Source organism: Acartia tonsa, chromosome 4 (genome assembly GCF_053477335.1).
Source record: "Acartia tonsa isolate MP-2025a chromosome 4, ASM5347733v1, whole genome shotgun sequence".
In the NCBI taxonomy this organism is placed as follows: Eukaryota; Metazoa; Arthropoda; class Copepoda; order Calanoida; family Acartiidae; genus Acartia; species Acartia tonsa.
Genome location: NC_137263.1, coordinates 30,661,796 through 30,679,379, shown reverse-complemented (window position 1 = coordinate 30,679,379; position 17,584 = coordinate 30,661,796). Strand labels below are relative to the sequence as shown.

The 17,584-nt window shown below is 32.4% G+C and overlaps 1 protein-coding gene across 1 annotated transcript; it reads left to right on the top strand.

Annotated features, from left to right (window-relative positions):
• The first annotated feature begins 2,726 nt into the window (after positions 1–2,726).
• On the top strand, positions 2,727–8,583 carry LOC145318295 (uncharacterized). The gene is made up of 13 exons (XM_080159607.1): positions 2,727–2,846; positions 3,297–3,436; positions 3,607–3,891; positions 4,300–4,467; positions 4,597–4,743; positions 4,839–4,959; positions 5,088–5,191; positions 5,751–5,858; positions 6,138–6,212; positions 6,592–6,749; positions 7,219–7,263; positions 7,741–7,852; positions 8,112–8,583. The coding sequence occupies exons 1-13, from the start codon at positions 2,783–2,785 to the stop codon at positions 8,220–8,222; spliced, it is 1,638 nt and encodes a 545-aa protein (XP_080015733.1). The 5' UTR covers positions 2,727–2,782; the 3' UTR covers positions 8,223–8,583.
• The last annotated feature ends 9,001 nt before the right edge of the window (positions 8,584–17,584 follow it).

Here is a 17,584-nt window from a genome sequence, read left to right as displayed (position 1 = left end):
TCCATTGATTTTCAAGATAACAAAATCAAAGATTTGTTAAATTAGGGTCTGAACGTTATACCGTTTAGTTTTTGTAGCATTGTAGCGATTTATAAAAAAAAATAATTGTCGTATAAATTTTGTTACTATCAACAAATCACAGAAGATTCTTCTTACAGGCAACTTTACAATCACTTTTAATTATCTACTCGTTTCACAATTAATTGTCGGACTAATCCTGATCCAATGCTTGAAAAGGAAAATGCAGCAGAGGACTTTGATGTCTTGTTTGCTGCCAAATTACTATGAAACGAGAAAATAGCTATTTCAACAGTTTCTAAAATAGGCTTATCCAATAAAGAACAACATCTAGATATTGTGATATATTTTTAAAAATATTGATTCCAGAAGAAAAATCGCATGAAACTAATGTATCTGTTTATCTTGTTATTTTGTAAAACTTAAATAATCTGTATTAACATCTATATTATGCCCCGAAATCCCCCGGTCCCCATTAAAAAAGGTAAACGGCCCACTTCCCAAATTTTTGTGTCTCTATAACTACTAATCTAAAACAATAGATGTTCATGCAACTTAACTAACAAAAAATAAGTAGTGCTCTATAAATGCAGTATAGTAAACATTTTTCTATTTACAATATATAGTAATTATATCTTAACTTTATCATAACCGCCTTTTATCATGACATTTTCAGGGTGTTTTTTTCAAAGGCAACCCGTTACCCGGTGAAGATAGAAAACCAATATTATATATGTTCAAATCTAGGCCCGACACCGCGTCATTACTAAAGACGTTAAAAATTGTTCCTACCGCTGCTATATCAGTTGCGCGACATAAATAATTAAAGCAGGGTGAATACCTTGGCCCAATAACAGGAGCAACTCATTACCACGTACAGTTAGGACTTCTCTCTCTAAGGTCATGCAATCAAAAGGGTTGGTTATCTGTTGGATGTTACTTGACCTAATATCCTTTGGTGTTAGAGTATGGCATTCTATCACATGTGGATGATTCTCTGGATACTCTAGATAAACACTTAAGATAATCTTTCGCTTATAATACAAGCTGACATAATCGTTTTTGTTACAGTTTTGTGGAAATACCCAAACAAAATGGCACATATAATGTTTTTGCTTGGGGCTAAATGGGTATCACCAGGGAGGTAGGGGACATTGGACTGGAATTTTTACTTGTACCCAAAGTTTTATACACAGGACATCTCTTTCGTTGGCAAAAACCTTCCGGTAATTTTATCAAATTTTGATAGTTTTTATTCCAAACAAGAAATGTCGATACTTTTCAACCAATATTTTTAATCTACAGAAGGGATAATTTCATTAATACAATTAGGGATGTATATCAATTTATCATTCATTGTCTTAATTCTTAAGATCCCTGGGTATAAGAGAGATATTTTCTTTCGATACAGATTCTTTTTAGAACATGGATGACAACATCCAAAAAGACAAAGCTTAGCAAAACAAAAATAGAGTAACAACGCATTTAATATAATATTAACATTATTTATATGCTTGTATCATCCAAAAATTAATAATATACAGGTGGTTTAATATTGACATAATTTTAGGGCTTAATTTAGAAAATGCTCTGCTTATTTCATTATTCCTAATCTTTATAGAAATCCATAATCAAAGAATGCATAGTGTATAGGATGAATAAATCATAAAATAAAATGTTGCAAAAAGAGGTAAAACTAATTATGTTTAAAATGGACATACAGACTTTCTGTTAATGATTATAGAATTGCTACACTTTCAAAACTGTACCTAACTGTTAGAGGTATCACAAAGTTTCAAGTCCAAAGGACAATTACAACATGCCAAAATGAATGAGCTATCGGTTACGGACGTACAGGCGTACGTGCTAAACCTAAATATAGAAAATATACTCTTTTTAAAAATAGACAATTATATACATTTATATGGGTACGTATGCATGTATATAAACGTATAAGATTTTATGAATAAAAACAAGGATGACAACATCCATAAGGTTAAAGCTTAACAAATCGGACAATCGAACAAACAAACAGTATTTATAGAGTGGTAATGAATCAAACTGGAAATAATAGAATAATATTTTAAAAGTGACACAATACAATCTGTCCCGATTTTGTATTACTTTTGCGGAACATGATTGCAGTTACGTCATATTTTTCTTTCCCGAAAAAGGGAAGGGGGGGAAGAAAAAAGATATGGGAGAAAAGGGGATTTTCCCCATCTCTTTTGAAGAGATTTCCCCCCCCCCTTCCCTTTTTCGGGAAAGAAAAATATGACGTAACTGCAATCATGTTCCGCAAAAGTAATACAAAATCGGGACAGATTGTATTGTGTCTTAAAAGTCAGAACGGGGATTACAACATAAGAAGCGAATTAGAACAATAATTTTAAAAATGCACGCTAGGACGTCTTAGTGGCCCCTTCCAATTTTACAGTAAATGAATATCTAGTTAAACATTTTTCTGGGTTATGTAATTCTATGGCCTCGCAACAATAGTCAAGATTTTTTGCGAATTTTGCGGTGATCATCAGAAGAGATAATAATTTACTTCCATTAACAACTAAAGGGAGGCTACGCTTCTAAAAATGCTTCAACTTACAAAGTGTTTTATGTTGTATTTATCTTCTTAACTAAATATCTCCCCCAATTCCATATTTAAAAGGATTAATCAGATCTTATTTCATTATGAACCAATTGTAAGGGATTGTAGAGAAATGATAAATATGGAGATAAATATTATATTCTGAATAGTTGAACAATCATGTGGCTCTCCTGCACACACTCTTGGAATATTTGTATCCTTGTTCTGGTCACTTTTTTTCCAGGTTAGGTTCATTCTTCCAATGCCAAGTTAATTCTATTTTTGTTGGCCCGAGGGGCCGATGGTCCGGGCTAATAAAAAATAGAGTTGTTGTATGATTTATTTTTTTTTAAAATTCACCTGAAATAAATAGGATTCAAAGCTTTACTGCAAAATTAAGATTTTGCTATATTTATTACGTTTTTGTAAGAATTATTGTGCATAAACCAGGATTTTATTTCCCTACATTCGGCTAGGATAAATGGATTTTCAACAAAGCTGCTATATAAGAAAAGTAAAGTTTCTATAGTATAATTTACATTCTGCACTACAAATCTGCGCCCACAATGCCTGTTCGTAAATAGAATTTTATATTTGAGAAGCAACAAAATGAGAATCTGTATGTATATTTTATTCTGATTAAGTTTATTTTGTTATTGTCAAACTATAACTTTTATTAAAACTTTCGTTATAGGATATATCAGATGTGGACTAGATGATTTTGGTGGAGACTTTGGTGAATACCTGTCCTTGTTGAAGGGTAATTCTGTGCTGACAGACTTTACCTCTGGTGTACCTGGAGGCGGAGGTACTGATGATATTGGGAAAGGACAGGTACATTTTAAATTAAAAACTTAAAACAAAATTGCACATTGAAAGACAAAAAATCCTTTCACGATCTTAAGTCTTTGATTGGTCAAAAACACAACTAATTAGGGCCAGAATGTTTCAGCATCTTTAGCTTCAGACAAACTACTTTATATGATAGGATATTAAAATTTTAGGATCGGCAGGAATCAGTGATGGGTGGGGGAGAATTCTGGACAGGAATGGGCGGAGCCAGCGCCAGCCCAGATACAGCTACAGGCCTGGACCTTAAGACTGGTTTGACTGCAAGAGGATCTGATATTGACTTCACCAAGAAATACACCAAAACAGAGTATGGCAGATCTATGAAAATACCTGAAATAACTGCCATGAAGAAAGCAGATGATGATGTCCATATTCATTTTGATGTCAATGTTCTGGTGAATGAGGATTCTCGCGCTATGATTGATCCTGACATTAAAGTTTGTAATTTTCATATTCATATACACAATTTTTGACGTTCCCCCTCAAAGTGCCTTGTTGAGCACACAAACTCCACCCACTCTTTATTTTGAAATTAATTAAAAATAAGTTTTTCGTTTGTTTTCTAAATATTTTAGGTTTAAGTTATGTTAGGTTTTATTGGGTAATGGGTAGCCATGCAGGGTACCACAGGTTTTAGTCCACAAGATTTGGGTTCCCTGCCCTCTATCTTATTTAAATTTTCTTAAATATTAGTTGGGGGATGGGGTTTCTTCTAGTTATAATAATGATTTGCCATTTTTGAACGTTTTGCATTATGTCGGCTATACTTAAACTTTATAACTATCAGATTTATTGAAAAGTAATTCTATTAAAAAAGCCTGCTTTAATTCACAATATTATTTTAGTTGGAAACAAATAAGAAGAGCAGTTTTGGTATGATGTCAGGCTCCAAACTACCCGTCCTCAAGGGTCCTAGACGATATCCTGTTATGATGAGAAAAGGGCGGGACTCTGGCAAGGGGTGGAGCAATGGTCCATCACCTGGAGGTGCTGCTGCTGGCCCACCCTCACAGGTATACAGAAATAAAACTTAGATGAATAATGATATCAATATTGTCATAAACTTAGTCTTTAAGTCTTTATACTTACATGTCTGTTCAAAATAATCATCTTAATGTACAATTTAAAAAAGTTTTATTTAGATGTTTGATTGGACGAAGATGCAGGGAGCCGACGCCTGGAACAAAGGTGAGGCTGCTGACGGAGGCAACACAGCTGGATGGGGTGGAAAGAATGGAGGTGGAGGTGGTCAGAGTGGAGGTAAACCTCCAGCTCCAACTTATTCTCAGGTATATTTAAATTATGACACTTTAATTTGTTAGCCAATGGACAAATTCAAATTGTTTTGATTATTTCATAATTTTTTATTTATTTTTCAATTTAGGGCAGTTCATTCTCCCAAGGTGTGCAGGGTGCAGATGCTCAAGGGGGAGGGGCACCACAGGGTGCTCAAGGGGGAGATGCTGGAGCCCAGGGAACCCAAATACAAGCACCTCCACCCGGAGGTTTGATTATTTTTTTCTATCCAAAAGTTAAAATTAATAATAATCACGAAACCTTTTCTTACTTTTGATATAATACCATTTATTATTTGTATCAATATAATAAAATGATAACAATAATGAAACTTTAGATGCAAGACAAGGAAGAGGATTGGATGGAGTTCCAAAACAGATGGTCGTGATCCTTCATCCTGAATTAGAGGTCTTTCATTCTCTGTCAGATAAATTAGACCAGGTAAATGTCGTCTTGTAACTTGAAATTTTATTCTTATAATATTAGTTGTAAATTTGACTTCAAATTGTAAAATAATCTTTATGATTTTATATATGTCTAAAAGGATTTAATTGTCGCAAAATTGATAAAATACAGGATTCTCTAAAAGAAAATACCTACTTTTCTAGGACTAAATCAAACAGATGCTTCGCTTATAACGGCAATCTTTTTATTGAAATTATTATGCTAAAAACAGATTAATAGTTATATCATAAAAAAAGTTTTTGTAAATTTATAAAAATGTTTTATGTGAACCAGCGGTCTTCCTGGTAAAGCTTGATTAGTTGCTGAGCCTTCTAAATACTATATATCTGTCACAATTTATTATGTCAAGTTTTAATCTATTGGACAATTCTAACATGCCTAAGATTTTTATAGAAATGATGTGCATTTTAAAAGAATAAAGAATGTAGGTATGTTTTTTTACAATAATTATATGCTTTCACAATGTATGAGATGCACCCTCAAATATGGTGGAATCTTTTTTGAGATAATAACATTTTACAAATTGATATTGTAGGCAGTAGCAGAGAAGAACAGATCAGCAGTGGAATCCATCCTGCAATACCTGGACACTCTAGACAGTGAACAAAAACAAAAGCTAAGTCTCAACACTAGAGCTGCACAGGTAGAATTGTGGCGCTATCATTTCAAATATATAATTAGTCTCAAAGACAGTTATCCATGCAGGAACAGAAAATTTAAATAATTAGACTTGGTATTAAAAATTGATTAATCCTATGTTTCTTTTGCATTGTGTTGGCAACTTCAAGGACCCTTTTTCCCAATAATAAAAATAATTGTTTTGAACATTACATACGTTGCAAACTTTACGTTTTAAATGACTTTAAATGGGAAACCCAGCTCATTTAACAAGATTGAAGAATAAAAGATGAATACTCTATAGGATGATGAATTGGAGGCTAAGGTTCGAGTCTGTGCAGAATCTATTCTTCAAGATCTTAGTTCTGAAGATCCTTGGGTAATTCCTTTTTTTCTGGTTAAATAGACAATGTGTGTCTTTTACATAATAATATTTTACCTCAAAGTTAAACTTAATATTTAATAAGTCCCTTTGAAAACTTATTTATGTCAAAGCGGCTGACAAACAGGCTCCAAATTCACATAATTTGAACTGGCATAAAACCCTATAAAGACTAAATTATGTAAAGTAAGTGTGGGTCTTAAGAAATAACTCATAAAATTGGTCCTTTTCGAGCGCCCTTGACATTATTGGGTTTGATAATTGTTTTTATTGATAAAGTTTGCATATATAGCCGTTTGGCAATTTGCAGCTTAAAAGGATATGGAAGGAAAGGCAATTTTCGGTATTTTCGACTTGATTTAATTTTCTTTTAAAGGTTTTAACAAGTGGTCTTGAGGGAAGAATGAAGAGTTTATCTCTGGTTGGTACGTCTGAATTCAACATATGTGACTGCTCACAGAGAGGCTTTGCTCTCTGCTCAGATAAAATGAATGCAACTGTTTCTTTGGGTTCTGGTCCTAATATGCCATTTAGGTATTTTTTTAATTTAAGGATTTTGAAAATGTCGTCTTAGGTGCAAGAAAGAATATAGATTTATTATGTTTCCATGGTTTAGCATTTAATATAAACAAAAAAATGCAATTGACAATTTAGTTCTTAGATATAAAATATGAAATTGATGAATATTTTTATATTGAATATTCAGAGAATAAATATTTTATGTTCATTGTTTTCAATATGTATAAGTCGTCTTCGTTTTGAAAAGAAATATACTTGTTATAATGGATGTAAAATATACGTGGATATTATGAGGGGGGAAAATGTCGTCAATTTAGCATGTTAACATGGTCATTTATTAGTCAGTTCGTTCATCCAGCAAGAGGGAAAAGATAGGGTAAATTGAAGGGGTGAATCGGTATATCAAATCCCACAGCCGAATGTAACAACATATTTATTTTGAAAAATAAAGACGACATTTAAACGAATATATTATTTATTTCAGTGGTAAGGTGACAGCTACATACTGGCAACCCTCTATTCATGTTAGGTATCATATTCATATAGTTTTCTAAAATTCTATTATAGAAATTATATATTTAACCTTTTTTGCGATATATATTATTGAATTAATAAGATTCCATGAGTAAGGTATAGTGCGTATACAAACGTTCAGGGGTGAGCTACGCGAAGCGCACTTGTAAATTTTGACTTATCTATTAAACTAAAATTGAGGGGATTGTGATCTTTGGGAGGTTGTATTACAGACTGCAAGAGAAATGTAATTATTACCGTAAAGGGGATGTAGGGTGATTTTTTGGTTGTATCCACCCCGTGGCAAAATTTATGCCTCTTCTTCACCCCTTTAGTCATTACTACTAAGACAAAATCTTCAAAACAGTTATATTCAGGAAACAATTTTTTGACTAAAAAAGTTGTTCTTTTCAGCCGATAAGATTCTTTTTGCATCAGAACCTTTCGTTCATTAACTGAAATTTTTTTTATTTTTAATTTTTATCTATTTTAGAGTGAACGTTGCCAACGATATATGTCGAATAGTTGGTGTAAAAGTGAAGGGAGAAAAGGTCCTATTTTCTCCATCCTATGATTCTTCCATACCTATCAACCCTTGGAGTCAGGTCAGATCTTTGTCAGGGAGGGAGAGGACATTGGATTTAAGTCTTAATGGTGGGTTTGACAAACAGTGTTTAAACTTTGCTACCAATAAAACAAATCTACAGAAGATGAAAAATGTTCAAAAGCATTTTTTGTCCATTGTCTTATTTCTTAAGATCCCTGGCCTTTTATGCATGAACTAGCAAATATGAACCTTTTTTGTATTAAGTTAAGTCCAGTATTGGTCCTTAACTATATAATAATAATTATAATATTGTATAGGTTAGTCTGAGTGGATATCTTGTATCAAGAGTTAAGTCAAGTATTGGTCCTCAATTAGAAAAATCTCTCCTGTACATATTCAGAGCTTCGACATCATCTGAAATTGAATAACTGCTTTATTTTATGGACAGGGAGGTGAGACATGAAGAAAATAATTTTGCCTCCAATTCTAAGTTAAACCATGCTCCCACACTGGATTGCATCCAGTAATTTGTTTAGGTTAGGTTAGGTTAGGTTAGGTTAGATTAGGTTAGGGTTAGCTCAGCTAACAGATCCCGCAGGTGATAGGTGTACAGGTGGTGGATATGATCTTGTTGTATGACGGCAAAATTGGAGGCAACCAGATTTTCTTCAAGTATCACATTCCTGTCCTAATGATGTAGTCATAATTGTTTAATTAATAAATGATAATATTTGCAATTAGCCTACGAGTGCCATAACAGAATATAATGAAATATAAATATTTCATCCACTTTGTTTTTTTTATGAAGCTTTATACATTTAGGCCATACCGTACGGGCGTCAATAACGGATAGCTCTAATGGCTTATTTAGATATGTTAACTAAGCATACTGATTCCTGTAACAATGCTGTACAATTTATTCGTCTGATTAGTTGGAGTTCGCTTTTATTGAAGTTATTTTCTTGTTTATTTAAAAAATCACCAAATCTTTCAAAACATTAATATACAAAAATGGTAAGATGTAACTGTCTGTCTGTGTGTATCGCGCTTATCGATGTTCAATTTTAAGAATAAAATTCCAGAACATACCTTCGTTTGTTAGTGGACTAGATCCCTGCATGGATAGGACCCCGTAAGATTAGGGATATGTTTTTTTAAGGTTGACAATGAGGGGCCGGCAAAAGTGAGTTACATCATAATATAAGATCGAATTATACCAGATAACCTTTAGAAATAAAGCATGAATATATTTACTTTTCTAGTTTAGCTTCGATACCGATTACTTAGCGCTGAATTAGAGAACTGATTCTTAGCCATTCTAAAAAAATTAAAATCATAAGATTTGTACAATTAACCCAAAAGCCCATTATAGTGCACAGTAGTAGATAAGGAGGAATGTAACAAAAACTGGGTTGTCTGTATGAAGTTTGGCCGCGTAATCATTCACTTTATTAGCAATATTTTGATCCTATTTTGACCAATGTGAGACCTAATCCTCTAGAGGTTAAACAGCATTCAAGTTACAACAAAATACTTCGTATTCCCAACTTGATCCAGAAAATCAATTAAGGAGTGACATAATTTTGAATCAGACTAACAAGGCACATCATTAAACACACAAAAAAATACTTTAAAAATGACAAATTATTTACAAAAAATGTCCTTATGTGCTTTTTTGGCTTAATGGGTAAAATACAGTGGTATAGGTTTTTCTTAGCGCGATGAAAAAAGACATAACATTATGAACTCTCAAATTATATAATTGTATTATCGTAGATATAAAAGATAGAATTCCAAAGCGAATATCTCTGTAAATTACTTGTTTCGGTTAGACTAATTAGCTTATTTTTTAGCCTTCCCTTTTTCTTAATTTATTTTTTTGTATCTTCCCCATGTCAGAGACGTCTGAGCTATTATGTGAGTTATATAATCGGTTACAAAACAAGGATGACAACATCCAATAGTAGCGAAGCAGAAAAAATATGTATAAGAATTTAAAGCATGTATATTAGGGAAAAAATTACGAAACCTTTTTAACATTTGTTTTTAATTTCTTAATATTTATATTTCAGTACTATGACTAACAGACTGACAGTCAAAGTAAATGGATGCTCAAAACAACGGGAAATTTAATTTTGATATTTTTAACTAAAAATTTTAAAAATCGGAACATTAAAGATGTGAGGAAAAATGTGAAAAATATGAAAATAGCCAAAAACCTGCAAAAAGGCAGTCTGACCGCCATTGATGTTTTCTTGAAACGACAGGAAATTTAATTTTGATATCTATAACTGAAAAACTTTGGAAATCGGACCATAAACACCAAAGGTATGAAGAAAATGTGAAAAATACAAAAATAGCCAAAAACCTGCTTGAAGGCAGTGTGACCGTCATAATTGTTTTATTGAAAAGACAGGAAACTTAATTTTGATACTTAAACTGAAAAAATTTTGGAAATCGGACCATAAACACCAAAGATATGGAGAAAAATGTGAAAAATACAAAATAGCCTAAATAGGCTAGAAATCAACCTTATTCGACATTCACTCAAAGCCCCAAAAATAATGGACTTAAAAGTGTATTAAACTGTATATAAGACATTTGCGAATATATTGGTACCATTAATTTGCCTCTGAGATAAAAAAGTATGTTTTTTTGATATTTTTCTCTTGCAACAAATCAAATTTCAAATTTGAGTCACCAAAAATGCTAAACTAATTTTTGCTCTAGAAGAATCAATTTTTGGAGTTAGAAAGTGCTTAATACCTCATTTTAATCGCCTGGCATTGCTTTATAATATACAGGTAATGACTTGGTTGTTTATAGAACAGCTGACTAAGAAATCGAGGTTTTGTGATAAACCCACTTTTGTTGTTGCTCCATAAATGATATTTTTTTTCCCAATTTTTTTGGCTGTAAAGAAGCTTTATATATTCATATAACATCCACCTAAATTTGACTTTTGGTATTTGATTTATAACATCACCAGAGGGAATTGAATTTTGGAAAAAAATATCAATTTATATTTTACACTGCTATGCATTGTTCTTGTTCTTGTTTCTAAAAAAAATTTATATTATAAAAAAGAGAATTATTTAACGCTTCTATAGGTATGTTTATCATTTTTCTATGCTAAATATAACTATAATTACACCATTTTAAAGTTAGACATCTTAACATATTAACACAATTATTGAATCGGTCTGTATTATTAAGCTGGCAACCCTTAAAACAGCTGCATTTCATTATCCTATTATATATAGTAATTATTATATGTATAAACACACTTAATTTTTTAACTTTTTATTGATGGAATACATATGTTTCTCTATAAAAATAGATCATCAGTTCCAATTAAGATGTATAAAATAAGAGTTAAAAAAAATATATATATGTCAATGCATTTTGAATCCTTTTAAAAGACTAAATAAGAAAGAAGTGTTAGAAAATTATGCCACCTGCGGGGTTTTTACTGCTTATATCCTCTTGGGGTTAGGGGAGAATTAGCATCTTTATATAAAAAGGGGGAGGTGTTTAAAGAGAATTTTTAAAGAGAAAAAAATAGGTCATATTTTATCATTTGCAGTTTTACAAATTAATACATGTTATATAAAGCTTTTTTGTCTGTAGCTTAAGATTTTGGTAAAGTATAAGGCTATTTTACTAATTTCCTTACTCCTTTAATTACAGAGCTCCTAGATGTTTGGAGCGCAGCTGCTAGTAAACAAACAAAGTAAAATGATTCCTGAATAATTGATTTACAATTTTAAAAAGCAAAACATTTTTACAATTAGGATGTGTATATCCACACCATGCACAGTGCCTTCTAAGGTGCTTTGACTTTAGTGTCAGAACCTAAATTGGGACATAGTGCATTTCATTACCCTAGGTTAGGTAACTTTATTTCACTTTTCAATAAAATCTAAAATGCAGCGGTTTTTGAGAAAATTAAATTTGAAAATTTCAAGTTCAATTTTCACCCACTAGGAGTTACCGTATAATCATAACAAGAAAAGCAAAGATTATTTATTTTTAATTTTGAACAAGTTTGCTCTAATAAATTTCTTCATAAAACCACTCCTGAAGTGATGTAATTAATGGCTATTTTCATCAATTGCTTTCCTAAGGTCACAGAAATTCAGCCTTAAATAAATCATATATAGGGAGGTTTTATGACTGACTTTATAAAAGCAAAGTTGTTCAAAATATTAAATAAATAATCTTTGATTTTCTTGTCATGATTATGCGGTAACTCCTAGTGGGTGAAAATTTAACTAGAAATTTTTAAATCTAATTTTCTCAAAAACCGCTGCATTTTAGATTTTTTTGAAAAGTGAAATGAAGTTACCTAACCTAGGGTAATGAAATGCACTATGTCCCAATTTAGGTTCTGACACTTAAGTCAAAGCACCTTCGAAGGCACTGTGCATGGTTAGCTCTTATTGTTAATTCAGGCGTTTTAGAATTAATCTTAAATGTTGGAAGATGATTTTTGTAGCAGTAAGGTACTTAGCAACTTTATAATCATTACTTTATGTAAAGGGATGTCCCGGTGGGGGGGGGGGGGGTTAGGGGGTTAAGGGTTATTAATTAATTTGGGGCAACCCCATAATTTTTAAATTTTTAATTTTTAATCTTCCCCTCTCCCCCCCCCAAAAAAAAAAAATATAAAAAGCTTTGACGTCCTTGCCTTTTTTATATAAAGATTACCCCACAAAATAAACATGGGGATGCCCAAATTTCCCTCCCCCCTTCCCCCCCAAATCAAAAAGCTTGGACGTCCTTGATTATGTAAGCTCATTTAAAACATACTGAAATCAATTTGTGTACAACAATTATCCTATTTAGTTTTTTAGTAGTAAAGCTACTCTATAATTCAAAATATTTGTCCGTCCATTGTCTGTCCATTCATCTGTATGTCTGTCCATTGGTATGTCTGTCTGTCTGAGACAGAAAGGGGAAAACGAGATTTTCTCGGCTTCTATAAAAGATAAAAGGCTTAAATTTTCATGGATTGAATATTCTCTCTCTCTATCAATACTCCATATTTTCATCAAGTTTCATTAGGATTTGCCAAAAAACTGGGGTGGGCTATATCGATTCCTACAATTCAAGTTTTCATGATTTTCTCTACTCCTATTCAAGATAGATGGTTGAAATTCAGGGATTGAATACTTTGATATTTTGCATAATTTTATCAAGTTTTATTGAGATTTACTTATTGGGGTTCTACCTCAAACATAGGAGTCCCAAAAATCAGAGTGGACAAATGCAGGAGTCCCAAACATCGGAGTGGACAAACATAAGAAGGGGACAAACGTCAGAGTGGACAAACATCAAGGTGGACAAACGTCGGAGTGGAAAACATTGGAGTGGACATTGCTTAAATAAAACCAAGGAGTGTCTACTATTTTAATAATATTACAATTTTGAAATTTTTTATACCCCTGTCTACAAAATAATGACTATGGCTGCAGCGCTCAGCCCCCTAGCCTATATCCTAACCTAACCTAACTAAGAAAAGTAACGGGACGAAGGTAGGGGGGGCTGTGTTTGTAAACAAAAATTCAAATTGAAAAAAAAAGTTTGGGACTCCTGTGTTTGTCCACTCCGACGTTTGTCCCAAAAATCCTGCGTTTGTCCACTCCAACGTTTGTCCCACTCCTGCGTTTGTTCCACTCTGACGTTTGGGACTCATGCATTTGTCCCTTCAATGTTTTTCCACTCCTACATTTGGCATGGAACCGATTATTGGTTGGGGTGCTAGTTTGATTCCTAGATTTGTAAGTTTTAAGGATTTTCTTTACTCCTATTAAAAAAAATTTAAAAGGCTGGGTTTATACCCCCCATAATATATTAGCATAGCAGTGTAAAATATAAATTGATATTATTTTCAAAATTCTAAAACTATCCAGGGTCCTATAGGAAGCATCCATAAAACACAGAACTCAATAGGTACTGTAATTGTCGAAATCTTAAGCTAAAGACAACAAAGATTACTACTTTATATAATAGGATAATGAAATGCAGCTGTTTTAAGAGTTGCCAGCTTAATAATACAGACCGATTCAATAATTGTGTTAATATGTTATGATGTCTAACTTTAAAATGGTGTAATTATAGTTATATTAAGCCTAGAAAAATGATAAACATACCTATAGAAGCGTTAAATAATTCTCTTTTTTATAATATAAATTTTTTTTAGAAACAAGAACAAGAACAATGCATAGCAGTGTAAAATATAAATTGATATTTTTTTCCAAAATTCAATTCCCTCTGGTGATGTTATAAATCAAATACCAAAAGTCAAATTTAGGTGGATGTTATATGAATATATAAAGCTTCTTTACAGCCAAAAAAATTGGGAAAAAAAATATCATTTATGGAGCAACAACAAAAGTGGGTTTATCACAAAACCTCGATTTTTTAGTCAGCTGTTCCATAAAAAACCAAGTCATTACCTGTATATTATAAAGCAATGCCAGGCGATTAAAATGAGGTATTAAGCACTTTCTAACTCCAAAAATTGATTCTTCTAGAGCAAAAATTAGTTTAGCATTTTTGGTGACTCAAATTTGAAATTTGATTTGTAGCAAGAGAAAAATATTAAAAAAACATACTTTTTTCTATCTAAGAGGCAAATTAATGGTATCAATATATTCGCAAATGTCTTATATACAGTTTAATACACTTTTAAGTCCATTATTTTTGGGGCTTTGAGTGAATGTCGAATAAGGTTGATTTCTAGCCAATAGTTAATTGTGCTCCTTTAAATTGAGAATGTTGTCAAAAAATTTCAGCCTTTTATCTTTTATGGAGCCGAGAAAATCACATTTCCCCCAAACTAAGACTTACGGACATACGGACAGACGGACATTGCAAGTTATAGAGTAGCTTCGCTACTAAAAAACATAAGATATTATAATGCTATTGGGACTAATAGAACTAATTGAAACAACAAATAAAACAAATATATGAGTTAGGGATAAGACAACTATAATAGATAACTTAATCGGTTCACTAATTATTCAGATCTTAGGCTTCAGACAACAAAAAAAAACACTTACTTATACTAATAGGATAGATCTGATTGATAAAATTGAGTTAAATTCAAGAATATAAAAATGTTTTTTTTTGGTTTTTGTTTTAAAACCATTTGATAAATATTGTGATTAAGACTTTTATTTATTTTTTAATATCACTTTTAAACATTTATGGATTGTTAGCAAATTTAATACTTTAAGTACTAAAAAAATATTAGCAATGAGATGTATAAAGTTAAAATTATGTAAATATTATTACATAGAAGAAATACTATAAATTCTAGTCGTGATTTTGTGTGGTTGTGTCTACAAAAAAGGAATAAATATACTAGTTATAGACAGACATCTGAATAAATAAGACAATGGAAGTTAAATGGATCAAGTATATTGGTTGAAACGTTTAGACATTTAACTTTAAAAAAAACACCCAACAAAAATTTAATAAAATTAATCAAAGTTTTTGAGTCAACGAATAAAAATATTTTGGTATTTTGTCGAAAAAAAAATATTTATAGACAATTTAGGGTGGGTCAATTTTGGAATTTCACTTTAGTAGACATTGGCAAGGGTTACTGGGCCAATATAAAACCCTGTAAAACTTGAAAGGGGTTTTGTAATCCAAAAACAACGGGCGCGGGGTATAAAATTTGTCCACCCCCTTATAAAACAAAAAAATTTAACCCTTACAGATTGGGGGGGGGGGTCATATTGACCCCCCCCCCTCTAGTTTTTTCAATGTCATTTTTTTTGTAGGTAAGATGGAGAGCTGTGACTTCATGACTTTTTAAGTTTAGTAATTATGCGTCAGCAAGAGTTGATTTTATTAGGATATCTGGTCTGTGTCGGTCATGGTGTCCGGTCAAAGTCGGTTGGGTAGCACCAAAATTTAAAAAAATTCTAAATACTTTTGTGTATAAGGTAGAAACCTATATTTTTTTTGGTGAATACTAAGATATCAATGACCTTATGAGAAAAGTGGTGTTATGACCGTTTGACCGCACCCTGACCGACTTTATGACCAATTTTTGTCCAGCTTTTACTACAGACATATATCCTGAATATCATGGCTTCTATTGCAGCTAGAGACCTAAATTTTTTTTTGGTAAATTCTTGAGGAACAATAAACAGATAAAAATATTAATTGGCGCCGCCAACCGCCGTTTTACCGCCGTAACCGCCGAAAATGGCGGTTTCCGTTATTTGCCGTTTTTCGGCGATGATCAGAAAAAGTAATTTTTTTGTTATGAAAAATAAAAGTTCGTCCTAAAATTTGGTCATCCTAGCTGCAAAACTGGCCGCTCTACAGCTGTTTTAAAATTTAGCGGCTGGCCGCTAAAAAGCGGCTAAGGAGCGGCCTGGCCGCTATGACTAAAAAAAGTAATTTTCTCTAAAAATACACATGAACCACCAGAAAAAATTTTTACGTCTTTATCTGTAACAGAAGCTGAGATAGAGGGGGGGGGGTCAATATGACCCCCCTCCCGATCTATTAAGGTGGGAATTGGGGCCCGATCTGTAAGGGTTAAATCCTTTAAACACAGGCATGTTGCATATTAAAATGACCGCATTGAAATGCTGATTATGAATCAGAAAAATATTGCTCCTAGTTTGAATAAGATCTCATTAACCTACATAAACAGCTGATTTAGTCAAAACTGTTTATTTGTTAGGTTATTTGAAAATCATTTCAGACTGAATCAATATCTTTAAAAACGGTTTTCAGATTTGTAATCAGCATTTCAATGCAGTCATTTTGATATGCAACATGCCTGTGTTTGAAGGAATTTGAATTTTTGGTTTTATAAGGGGCCGGGCACAATTTGAACCCCCCGCGCGCACGTTGTTTTTGGATTACAAAACCCCTTTCAAGTTTCACAGAGTTTTATATTGGCCCAGTAACCCTTGTAATGTCTACTATTGTGAAAATCCCAAAAAGCTTGCAAATCGACCCACCCAAATAGACATAGTCAACTATTCCTATGATTGCACGACCTCTTAATGAAAGTCCTGTGTGTGGTATTAAGTTGCACCTGTTATAGGTTAAGGCATTCCGTTCTACTTTACCATTGATGTCCCTTTCTGACATAACAGCAGCAGGTAAGCCTTTTGTTATAACGCAATTTGGACTGAGTCTCAAAAATTTTTATAGAATGGCAAAGTAAAACAAATGCCAAAAAAATTAGAATTTTTCCATCTATTGAAAAGTCTGTATTGTTTCAACACAGATCCACCCAAAAATACATACACTAAATACAGGTAATTTATGAAGACTATGCGGGTTTGTCGTCCCAACCCCTAGGGTCACAGGATTTATGGGGCCCCCCTCTCTTTCAACATTTACATATGTATATTTGCATTTTATGTACATTAGGAATTCTTTCGTTATTTTATCGAATTAAAACTTAAATATCTATTTAAGTCAAGTTGGACATTGTTAATACTTATTACAAAATAAATCAATCTTTCATTCAATTGAAAAAAAATACTAAAAAAGAAATTCGCAGCAATTTTTATGAATCGTCAGCTGCTGCCTCCTGTAAGTCAGAAATCTTCAACAGTAGCCATGCTTCCGGGCAGTGGCGTGCGGTAGGTGGCTGTTAACTCCTCTCTGAAAGATGATATTAGGAAAGCCTGCCTTTCTCCCCAAATTGTTTCACACTCTCTGTGCATGTCACTGCTTTTGTGAACGGACAAAAAGTATTTCTATAAAAAAATTGCTTAATGCTATAGATTTTAACCATATAAAA

Excerpts from the sequence above, each read along its gene's own strand:
- LOC145318295 (XM_080159607.1), top strand. The coding sequence starts at position 2,783 with ATGTGGCTCTCCTGCACACACTCTTGGAATATTTGTATCCTTGTTCTG. Across the intron at positions 2,847-3,296 it reads TCTGGTCACTTTTTTTCCAG|GATATATCAGATGTGGACTA; the intron begins GTTAGGTTCATT and ends CTTTCGTTATAG. Across the intron at positions 5,859-6,137 it reads TCAACACTAGAGCTGCACAG|GATGATGAATTGGAGGCTAA; the intron begins GTAGAATTGTGG and ends AATACTCTATAG.